Genomic DNA, 12,172 nt, shown 5'->3' on the forward strand with positions numbered 1-12,172 from the left:
GCTGGGGTGGGGTTTTAAGACAATGATTCCGTTGGGTTGGCGTGAAAATACCCACTGATATTTATAGTATTATAAATTATTGAAAAACAAATATTTTATATTAAATAATAATGGATTATATATAGATACATGTCGTAATTTATATTGTGTATTATGACCTTGTTTGATACAAAACAAACTTAGCATTTGACTACTATACAAACTAGCTAAAACCGTTTACTTTTATCATCACATGCACACTGGAACATGCCCAAAACGTAAAGTTACTATGCTTGAACTTAATATAATAAATTATAGATGACAAAATTTTATGTAAGACGATCTCACATGTCGTATTTTATGAGACATATCTCTTATTTGGGTCATCCATTAAAAAGTATTACTTTTTATGTTAAGAGTATTACTTTTTATTGTGAATATCGGTAGAGTTGACCCATCTCACAAATAAAGATTCGTGAGACCGTCTCACAAGATACCTACTCCAAATCCAATGGTCATTATTGATCTAAACATTTGTCATATGAAAAAAAAAATTTGGGACAATAATACTCATTATCCGAGGATAATGCCGGGAACAAGAACTCAAACCACCAACGAAGCTCAACACAAAGGAAAAGGTTGTAGTCAGTGGTAGGATAAGAAGGGGTTCTTTCACTCTTCAGAAAAATCACCACTTAATAAAGGCTTTGTTGACAGAGAAAGGAAAAGAAAAAGGGCTTGAGGAGAAACGAGAAAAAAGTTCAAGTTAGAGGAGCAAAACAATATTCTTCCTCCTCGCATCACAAAACAAAGGTCTGTCTACATAGTATATCCCTTTTTTATTTACTTCCTTTTGCTCCCCCATGCGTGCCCGAGTAGAATCCAAGTTTCTTGATACTTTCCCTTCACATATTCTATCTTTTCATCTTTATGTGAAAGAAAGATGGCACGATCATGAGTCAGCCCTAAACTATGTTTGAGTAGTGACCTAAATTTGCAACTTTTGACAACTAAAGAATTAGCGTATATCTAAATCCCATACAGAACATTCATAAACCGAGGGGGTGTTCGAGGTTTTGATATAATATTATGAATGACAAGGAGGAGAAAGACGAGAATCAAAAATATATTAATAGATCTCAAGGGATATATGTTGTGTCTAATAACAGTGAGGGTTTCCAAGTTCAAGATCTATCACTTGTTCAAGAAATGCAGCAAGAAAATACAACGGATGCATATATTGGAGTCGGAGGATCAACCCTAGCTTTTGATAAGCTATCACAAGTCATGCCTTGTATTTCTCCGGTTCACATTTTCAACCCTGTTGATAACTTTTCGGGTTCGGATAGCGACCCGTTTCATCTCCAACCACCACCATCATTTGGAGGTTTCTTTAACGGGAGAGGTTCGGCCAGCTTACAATTTGGATACTCATACAATGGACAGGTTCTGGACAGTCAAATGAGACTCATTTCTGAATCTTTAGTCCAAATGGTGCACCCCTACTCGGCCCCCTTTGGGCTGGAAGTGGAAGCCGAGGTACAGACAATGACTACTCAAGAAATCATGGAAAAAAAGGCTCTTGCAGCCTCTAAAAGCCACAGTGAAGCTGAGAGGAGACGTAGAGAAAGGATCAATAATCATCTTGCTAAGCTCAGAAGCTTACTCCCTAGCACAATCAAAGTAAGCATTTTAATCCCCTATTTTGTTAACTTGATAATTACCTATTTCTTATTATCCGATGTTCACACAAATCTTGGAGCTTGATTCTGTGTCATCTTTTGTGGGTTCAAAGATTTTTCAGATTATAACATATCCCAAGATTCTACTTAAAATACTTTGCGCTTATAGGGTCCGATCCGACTTCACACAGGTTTTGTTCGGGATTAATGGGACTCAGAAAATGGAAGAATCTAGACATTAGACAAGAAAAAATGACACTTTTAGTGCAGGATTAATCAGTATGATGAGTGGATATAATTTATGTGCATTCTTGATGCAAATATTTATATTTAGTGCAACTTTTTTGGCATTTTGAATAGTCATATTAAATTATACTTGTCCATTATCCGATCAGCATATATTCGAAGAACGTGAATGAGAACACAGCAGAGAACATCAAAAGAATGTAAGAAATGAGTTTTTTTCTTTATGCGACAGACTTGGTGTAGCAAGCAATTTGAACTAATTTATGCTGCATTTGGATCCCCCAACGGGGCTCGTCTGTTTTTCTTTGGTTCACATTCTACATCAATGGGTGATTTTAAATTTTATTTATTTAACTAATTTTTTATACTGATGTCACTGATTCCCAATGGTAGTTCCAAGGGAAAGGACTATGGGGCGGGGGAGAGGAACATGCGTCACATCTCTCAGTTTGATTCGATAAAGAGAAACCTTGGACCAGTCCAAAAGCTTCCTTCAAAATTTCTTGCCGGATCTGCAGACAAAAATTCTATTTAAAAGAAAAAAATAAAATAAAATAGACAGACAAAGAAGCATTCTTGTCAGTAGGTCGGCTCATTTTCACACTTTATTATACCTATGCCTAGTTTCCAAAACTCCATGCACCTTCAACATTTACCTCCAAAAGATTGATAAAACTTGAAAAAAATTCGGTTTGCGGTTCGATTTAGTTACCCATTTCTACAGATTAAATCTGGGTTTATTGTTCTTGCAGATATGATTTTTTTTATTAGAAAAAATTATTGTCATTTTGAGTTTTGTCCCTCCAAAATACACTAAGCTATGAGTCAGGTGTTAGCACCTTAATTCATGAACTGATACCGAATCTGGGGAATTTAAATTTTCTTACGCAAGTCTTGTAAACAAATTTATTTGCTTCCAATGAAAAAAATATGTGATACAGTGAAAGAATTTAAGGCTCTAACTTCTCATTTTATCGCTGCATGTTATGGTAAAATTTAGCTTCTGCTTCAGTCATTGTAACAGATTCTATGATAACTAAACATTGATAGTGTAGCTTTTATTCTGTCATAAAACGTATCGTGATTTTTAGACAGACAAAGCTTCATTGTTAGCAGACGTGGTCCAACAAGTGAAGAAGCTAAAACGCCAAACTTCCCTAATTCAAGAAACGAGTCCAGTTCCATCGGAAACCGATGAAATAAAAGTTGATAACGCATCAGATAAAGATGGTAAACTAGTGATCAAAGCTTCAATCTGCTGCGAAGACCGGTCTGACCTCTTACCTGACCTAATCAAGACTCTAAAATCTTTGAGGTTAAGAACACTAAAAGCGGAAATGACTACACTCGGAGGCCGAGTTAAGAATGTTCTATACATAACTTGTGAAGCAGATAATCAAGATTCAAACAATGACAACATTGGTTTTGAGCAGCAACAACCATTATGTATTAGCTCAATTCAAGAAGCACTTCAAGCAGTATTGAAGTATAATGGCAATGAGTATGGTACTTCAGAGCAATAACTTTATAGCTTACCCAAAGTCCAAACTTCTCAAAGGCAAGAGTGACGCCGTGCCGTCAAGTTTTGGATGCGAAGGTGAACTTGAAAGCAGAAATACGTAAATTTCAGAATATTGGTATGCCGGTGTGTGGTAATTTTAAATGTATTTGTTATTTCAATGTCAGCATAAATATTTCGAAATTTTTGAAATGACAGTGTATTGAATTTCATTAAAATGCCCTTTGTTAATTATCAAAAACTTGTGTGAGACGGTCTCATGGGTCGTATTTTGTGAGACGACCGGATATCTTATTTAGGTCATCCATGAAAAAGTATTACTTTTTATGGTAAGAGTATTACTTTTTATTATGAATATCCATAGGGTTGAACCGTCTCACAGATAAAGATTCGTGAGACCGTCTCACAAGAAACCTATTCTTGTTAAAATATAAATGTAAGCATATAATATTTTGTTTCTAGAAAAGCATATAAATATTGAAAAAGACAAAATTTATCATAAATGGTATATATATATATATATATAATATCGCTAAAAAAATTTCTTTAGAAATTAGATTGCAAGGGGGGAAAAATGGATTTTAATTATGGAATATGAAAATTTTGAAATTGATACGGTGGGTTGGTGCTACACCTGGCCACGGGCCAAGTTAGGGTTGGACCAACCGAGTCCGGGTCGGGACAACCCCAACCCTAACCCTTAACAAGCCTCCTCTTGGCCGGTTACGGCCCGGTTCACGGAACCTGTTGTTCGGGTCCGGTTCTGGGTTCGGTTCAATTTTTTTATTCTTTTTTTAAAAAATATTTTTAATAAATATTCAAAAAAAATTAAAAAGACTTGCACGATTGAACTTATAAAAAACTCTATCAAATATTCCATTATCTCATTAAAAAATTTATTACATTTCAACATTCAACATCTTGTATAAAAAATCTATTATATTTTATGATGCTCAATCACATTCACTCGCATTTTCTCCTGTCGTTCCAAAGGTTCCCTCGATTTCGTCTTGATCTTTTTTATCACTTTTAATATGTTGTGGTCGACTAGCATCTTTTAACCAATCATTGAACATATATTGAGCTTCAATTCCAAATTTTCCATTTTTAAGCTTGAACATCTCTTATCCAATGTATCTTTTCAAATACTAAAAGATTGCTCCACAACAACCGTTTAAATAAAGCAAGCTAAAAATTTCTTTTGTCAATATAGACAAAATTAGATGTATTTTTTTTTTTGCGACCATTATCGCAAAATATCGAGAGTTTTCTCATCTGCATCACTAAAATCAAAAGTAGTGGTAAAATAATTCTCTAGTTCCTGACATAAATTTGAGAATTCTCGTGGAAATTTCATCTGTTCTCTTAAAAAATTTATGATTTATTATGATTAAAAGTAATATTGATAGTGATAGTCGATTGTGTTTCATGTGGAATAATTTGCCCATCATATTTGGCGTTATATTCATTATAAATATCGTATAAATGAGTTTTAATATTAAACAAATATTAGTAGCCGTTTCCGTAATATGGTCTAAAGTTTCATAATATAATATTAATATTTCTTGTAAATCATCTAATTTAAGTCTAGGATCTAAAAATACACAAAATATTTTAACAATTTGAAAAAAAATTATTTTTCCCATTTTTCTTTCATGATATAAATACATTGAACTAAAATATCATCATTAGATTTAATATATTCACTAAAAATACATGCAATGTTGCAATAATGTGTTAAAATTAAATGAGAAGTAGAATTATAAACAACGAATAGTCGGTCACTAATATCATTAAAAACTTTTAAAATTTCACAAATGCTAGTGCATATGTTCAATTGATTTGAATACAAATAAATATGACGAGTTGGAACTTGTTGATGAAAAAATATACATAATAAATATTTATATTCAAAAGACGATAACTAGTTGGAAACGTTTTGTGCAAACAGTTTAGGCGTCATACCATTTATTTTGTAAAATTTGCCTCATTAATGTTTCATTACTTGGAAATTATCCATAAATAATGAATTATGTTCTTAATTGGTTGAATATGTGATGCTAAATTTTTTAGTCCATCTTGAACACACAAATATAAATAATGACATGTGTGCACCTAATCTAGTGATGGTTTAAATATTTCATTACACTCAGTGATACTAGAAGTATTTGCACAGATATTATCAAAAAAAATTGAAAAAACTTAATAAGTTAAACCGTATTCTTCTAAAATAACTAATATTAAGTTGAGAAATTTTTCGTACTCTGCGTGTTTCATCAAAACTTCCATATGTAAGCAATCTTTTTTTAATGTTTCAAAAATTATCAATCCAATGATATGTGATACCAATATTTGAACAACTTTTTCAATGATCACTTTAAATGTCGGAACACAAAGAAATTTTATTATTTAAACAAGCATATTCTTTAATTAATTTTTTTATCAACGATCATTTTTAAAGTGTGCGTTTGAGAGTATTTCGTGTGATACATTTAATAGAAAAATTTACACTTGTTGAAATCTAATTTTAAAAAAAAAAATATCATTAAACTAAAATAAAGTTGTTGAACTGTATAAAATTTAGTCGTTTTTTTCTCTAAATTTAGTTTCGTCAAATTTAGAAAATTGAGAATCGTTGCCCGATGAGAAGAGAATGCCCGAATTTGAGTTTAAGAACGATCAATACTAACTTTTACTGGATGATTTTTCTTCATGTGTCGCGTCAAAGTTCCATAACCACCTCTTTGTTGAAATTTTTTAGTTTTCAATCAATATTTTCATTTGGCTTGCATATCACTAGAGCGAAGCGTTATCTTTTCGAAATATTTGGTGGAAATATCGTATGTCAGGCGAGGCACCACCCTAGTTTTACTTTTAGTCGTTATCGGAATACTACTCATATTTTCTAAACTTCTATAATGACGTGTTTGTTGAGCCTCTTGTTCCCGTTTTTTATGTTCCTAATCGAAAAAATAAAGATCATAGCAATCGGCATTGAATGAAGGAAAATTATGTGCTGGAACTCAGGTGGCATGATGTCATTTCCGTTTCTTTTCCTACCCTTACAACTTTATCTTGCTCCGGTCATTTGTATAAATATGAAAATTAAAATAATTATGAAAATAAATCAACAATTGACAATAAACCAATAATCGAAACTTGATATTTTGATAATCAAGAAAGAATTGAGAGTAGAGATTTTCATAAAATTGTGTGAAAAAATGAAGGAGGTAGATGATATTTATATAATAAATATGGAATGATCGACTTGTTGTGTCGACAAGCGGTCACGGTCACTTAATCGTGACCGTAGATCTCCAACTATAATATGCGAAACACTTCATTCTACATTTATATTTTTCAAATTAATATAAACATCATAATTCATCTTGATGCCGATAAAAATATACACTACTTGTGTTTGAAAAGGTTATTAAAAAAGCATTACTACATGCTGTCACATAATAATTAAGGAAAATCATGACCTATTATTATCTTCAAAAAATTATATACCTGGCTTTATTTCACCAAGTAATGATATTACTCTATCCATCTCGTGATCCTGAAATTGAGATTGAACAATTTTTCGTAACCATCCCTTCTTGGCCAATAGAGCACCACAACAACCAAATCAAATAAAATCATGAAACTGCTTCCAAACAAGAAACAGCTGCACAACAGTGTGAATAAATTCAAGAAAAACCATTAATACGCTCGTGTCAACGAGCTCGGTTTTTTTTTTTTTTTTTTTTATCAACGAGCTCGGTTGAGCGTGCTTGATACAAGTATACTATTATCAAAACTGTATACAACTTGATAATCAGATCAGAGTGCCTCTTTGAGATTAAACGTTCTTGATAAAGCTCTTGCATGGTCGTATTCATTCAGCTCCACCAGCATTTTCCTCAACCGTCTAACGAGTTTACCTGTTTCCGTTTCCATGTTGCTGGAGACGAACTTTTTCTCCAGCGTTTTCCCAATCAGCAGCAAATAGTCCACCAAAGCCTGCAACTTTCGACTACAATGCCAAATAAAACAAAAACAAAAAAAAAAAAGTTTATAAAAACGAACAATCTCGAGAAATTATCCAGTCTAACAAATTGGAAAAAGCCTTCGAGCAAATCTGAGTGAACCGTATTTATCATACCTCCGATCCCCTGTAACACTTGGACCCGTCCAAACGCCATTCATTGAAGCAATGACTCTCTCAGTTCGGAAGATTGCATCATGAATATTAGAATGTATGACATGAAGATGCGGAAGAATCTTGCCACACAAAAGTTCATCGAGAGCAATCTTCTCCAGCACATGCATAGAAAGAATTTTATTCCACAAGCACAAGTTTCTCATCAACCGAACCGCTGTACCAAACCTATATGCTGCAACTCGAGCTGCATTTGATACAGTGTTCATTTCGACTGGGCTCCATGTTGGGACCTATAATTTATAAATCAGAGGAATAAATCGTCTAAAAAAGAATTTAATTGATAGTCTCACAAATACATAATATGAATTCAAACTAAGCGTCACCATCAGATCAGCTACAGCATTAGTAAGACGATCATGGAGCACAGCTACTAAGTCCCCAAGAGCCGAGCTGGAGTGATCTACATATCTCACGACCAAGTTCATAGCAGATACAGCATTGGTTGTTTCAAGGGTACTAAGCGTGTCCCAACAAGAACTTAATTGATGGTGCAGAATAGGGATTGCAAGTTTATCGACCAATACAGGAATAAGATTTGCATCAGAGTCAGCCTCAGAATCATCCCTTCCATTTCTATTTTCGTCTCCAGGTACACCATAAGCAAATAGCACGGAATGCCTGGAATACACAGAAATTACATAAACATGTGGGATAGAAAAATATGAAATGTTATCAACTCACGTAATTAGGATTCAGCACTACCATCACTTGACTCTCCAAAGAGAACTCTTTGGGAAAACAGAACGTATAATCAATCCAAAAACCACTAATTATCAAGTATCATAATAGCATGGCAAACAATCTTTGTGATGTCAACGGACCCCTTCAGAAGAGAAGGAATAGAAGAGATTTGTTAACATAATCACATATTAATTTTCTGAGATACTAAAAAGCGTTAGACAAGTAGCAGCTAGTACATATATAGGCGAAGTGGTTAGTCAAAATTGATAACCCATCAAATTAGGTGAAAATGAGCAAGATGCCTCAATTTTCTGCCTATTAGACCTACGCGATTGTACAATGATTTCTCCATGCCAAAAAATTACATCAATTGTTTAAGAAGGTACTTACCACGCCATATCAATAAAGTCTGCATCTTCATGTAGTGGATCCCACTTCAGAAGCTCCAGTCTCACATAGGGAGAGAATATAGATGGTATACTCAATGCCATATAAGCATCAAAATAGCTTGATGCATAAACTTTCTTCCATCTATCAAACCTTTCTACCACCATTGAAAATTGAGAATATTCCTCATCTGCATCACTAAAAATTTTATCCGCAACCTGAAGCAGTTGATTAAGGGTTGACTCATATGCTGTACTCTCACTATCACTTTCATCAGTGCTCGATTCTCCTTCCATTTGTGAATAAAAACGATCGTTTTCGATGGACAACTTTCTTTTAGAGTCGGATTTGGCTCTTCGTCTTTGTCGAGCTTCAGCCCTTCTTGTCATATCCATTCGTTTTTTAAGATTCAAATCTCTACCAAGGTCATCCAGCTCTACTGGTGCATTTTTTAACGCTCTAGAATTAGAAGATGCGGCCACTGCAGCAGCTATTTTTGCCGAGTTGCTTCCTCCTTTACGGAATTCTGCGCGTACAGCAATTATAGCCTGTTCTATTTCAGGAATTTCGTCATCATTATCTGCTGCTCTTCTTTCTGCGATGGCCCTTGCCCGTTCTTCATGAAGTTTTTGCATTTGTTCTTCAAGTTCTTCGATGAAAGGAGCTTTATGCTACAAAACAGGTAAAAAAAATTGATATCAATAAAGCCAACCTATCGGTCACCACGCAAGAAACAAGTAAGATAAAAAACGCCAACTTGCAACACAGGTAACCACAGCACAAGCATCAACCGATATTTGTAAATCATATCACAGAATGGAAGGTTGAGTAAAACAAAAGGTTTGAATAGTATAAACACTTCATAAACCGACTTGTCCAGTAATTGACATCCAATAAGTTATCTTTTAGTAGAAGGGGAAAAAGTCAACTAACAAAATGTTAATGATATTTTTTTTAACCCACAAAGTGTTGCATATATAAAGTCATCAATATTTGCCCTATGTTCACAAAGGATCAGGTAAACATTACTGCAAGGGAACAAAAATATAATTGCTTTTCCTTCACTCCTCCCATTCTATCTCCAAAATAGAAAAAAAGTAAAAGAAAAGGAAAATCTGAGGAAGAACAATCTAGGTGAAGGCAGAAATCTTAGAAGTTACAAGGGAAAAAACTAACCGAAGTCAACTTGCATAAACCAAACATTCGCTTATCCAGATATCCATTATTCAGTATGTAGGGTGGTGATTTCAAGCTTACGGTCGATGAAACATAGTTTCCCAACTGTCAACTAAGCTGACTAAACCAAGGTATAACAATATGTCCACCCCATTGTTCTGAATTGTCTTTTAAGATAGATGGTTTTATATTCTATGTAACAATATTTTCTTGCAATTTATGAAGAATGCAATCATTTTGCAGCAGTTTTCTCTTAGATATTTATCATCTCATCATGGCATTCTACTTCATCCACAACTCATGCAGTGGAAAAGGAGAGCAAATTCAGAGTAGGTAAGATACAGTACCCTCGAACTAAGAAAGAAAAATAAAAAAACCAATGTGAGTAGCGAGATACCCCCCATACTAAATTTTGTCATGATTGAGAATTTAATAGGTATGTCATTGTAATGTGTATGAAGCCAAACCTCGTACTTCACAATATATCAAACAAGAACAACATTGACACAAAATCTTAGAAGGGTCGATAAAATATTATAACAAAAACAAAATCCATGATTAAAATAATTCATACCTGCAAAAACTCACATAAAACAGAAACAAAGTCACGAAGCTTTTGCATAAAGAGGAACTTCTCACCGGCAGCAGAGAAAGAATCCTCCAGACTAGTGACATTAAGCAATGAGGAAGACAGATTTTCTTCATTATTTGCCAATGACACCATAGTTCGACCATGAGATACCTGAAAATAGAAGATGTGATACCTTGAATTGTATCGTTAAAAGCTCATATAATCAAACAATCAAAATGGCAAATATCATATAACACGTAATAAAAAAAATAACCTCAATGTGTGATATATCTTCATATTGAAAACAGAAAAGCAGAGAAACACATACAATCAGAAAGATATACCTTAACCCTACTCAAGTTCTCGTTCAAAGCTTTCTTGGTGAGGTCAGCCTGAATAGATATAGACATTACATCCGGACCAAATAATCCTCCAACTGCTCCTCCAATACTACTATAACTACTACCGCCCAAATTTTGCACTGCAGGGTACATCCCACCAGGTACGATACCCGAGTATCCAAAACTTTGTTGCGAATCAACAGCACTATGAACACTACCCACACCACTAGCGCTAGCGCTCACTCCTTGATTCACAACACCGTCGTCTAGCCTCTTTCCCAACCCTTTCCTTACCTGTTCTTCCTCCCACATCTTGTCCTCCTCATCCTCCTCATCACTAATCCTTTCAACGACCCTATATTTTGGCATCGCCCTATCCTCAAAGTCTTCAAACACGCCTTTCTTATCACCACCTACTTTGTCCCCAAAGAACCCAATCCTCCCCTTAAATTCTGGCTCCTCATCACTCAAACCATCGGCTGCACCATGATTACTCCCTCCATCCAATGCAATATAATCTGGCGCTGCGGCCTTAGCTTTCCTCAGCCTCTCCCTCTTTGCTCTAATTGCCTCTATCGTGGCTTGATCAGGAATCACTTCATCATCGTCCCGCAAACCTTTCCCCAACCCGAGTTTTCCCAGCCGAGCCAAATCCGATTCATCATCTGTCTCCACGGTTAAAATTCCACTCTTGTTTTTCAAACTCACTTCATCATCTTCAAAATCTTGGATTTTTCCAGCAGACTCCGAAACGAAATCGTTTGAAATAATTGGTTTCACCAAACCTTTCAGAACGATCACAGGTTCGGGTTTGGGCTTATTACGGGCAGGAGCGGCGAGGGTTTTAGTATTCTTCTGGAGCTCCAAAAGGGCTTCTTTTGTATAACTTCCGGGTTGTGGCTGGACATTAGAGGGGAGAGAAGATAATGGGGGGTGAGGGGCGCTTCGGTCTTTAGAGGAGGTAAGCTTATGAGCTGATTTGCCAGAAAAGCGCGAGGAGGAAGAGGAAGGTTTGGAAGAGGAACGAGAGAAGGGAGATTCCGAAGACTCTTCGTCCTCGGCGAAGGAGAGGAGGCTCATAGCGGTTGGAGTCGATGTTTTCTTGGGTTTACTCGACGCCGAATGTGGCCGCCTCGCGGTGGAAGAAGCGCCCTTATTTTTTGCGGTGACAGAGGTAGAAAGTGTGGGAGAGTCGTCTTCTTCATCGTCATCTCCGCCACGGCGGCGGAAGTTGCGGGATTTGGCGCTGCTCATGGCAGCAGAGATGTGGGAAGAATGGCCTCGCCGGTCTTGAATAGGTCTGCGGGGTGGGGGAGAGAACCGGATGGATATTTCAGTATTTGGATCGCTTCGAATTGGTGACCGGGTCGGTTCTGCGGTCGG

At 35.6% G+C, this 12,172-nt stretch overlaps 2 protein-coding genes across 4 annotated transcripts; one reads left to right on the forward strand and one right to left on the reverse strand.

Moving 5' to 3' along the window:
* The first annotated feature begins 536 nt into the window (after positions 1–536).
* LOC142556576 (transcription factor bHLH30-like) lies at positions 537–3,579 on the forward strand. 2 transcript variants are annotated; one of them, XM_075668040.1, is made up of 3 exons: positions 538–792; positions 1,195–1,662; positions 2,999–3,579. In XM_075668040.1, exons 2-3 carry the CDS (start codon positions 1,267–1,269, stop codon positions 3,428–3,430), a joined length of 828 nt encoding a protein of 275 aa, XP_075524155.1. In that variant the 5' UTR covers positions 538–792; positions 1,195–1,266; the 3' UTR covers positions 3,431–3,579. The 2 variants fall into 2 exon arrangements, with proteins under 2 accessions (XP_075524154.1, XP_075524155.1); XM_075668039.1 differs by having other exon boundaries at positions 537–1,662.
* A 3,299-nt stretch (positions 3,580–6,878) lies between these two features.
* LOC142555317 (transcriptional repressor ILP1-like) lies at positions 6,879–12,172 on the reverse strand. 2 transcript variants are annotated; one of them, XM_075666135.1, is made up of 8 exons: positions 10,793–12,172; positions 10,452–10,619; positions 8,705–9,372; positions 7,957–8,251; positions 7,574–7,863; positions 7,180–7,444; positions 7,130–7,145; positions 6,879–6,988 (listed from the first exon to the last, which is right to left on the reverse strand). In XM_075666135.1, the coding sequence occupies exons 1-6, from the start codon at positions 12,041–12,043 to the stop codon at positions 7,252–7,254; spliced, it is 2,865 nt and encodes a 954-aa protein (XP_075522250.1). In that variant the 5' UTR covers positions 12,044–12,172; the 3' UTR covers positions 6,879–6,988; positions 7,130–7,145; positions 7,180–7,251. The 2 variants fall into 2 exon arrangements, with proteins under 2 accessions (XP_075522250.1, XP_075522251.1); XM_075666136.1 differs by lacking the exon at positions 6,879–6,988 and having other exon boundaries at positions 7,058–7,145.

Source organism: Primulina tabacum, chromosome 9 (assembly GCF_025594145.1).
Source record: "Primulina tabacum isolate GXHZ01 chromosome 9, ASM2559414v2, whole genome shotgun sequence".
Classification (NCBI taxonomy): Eukaryota; Viridiplantae; Streptophyta; class Magnoliopsida; order Lamiales; family Gesneriaceae; genus Primulina; species Primulina tabacum.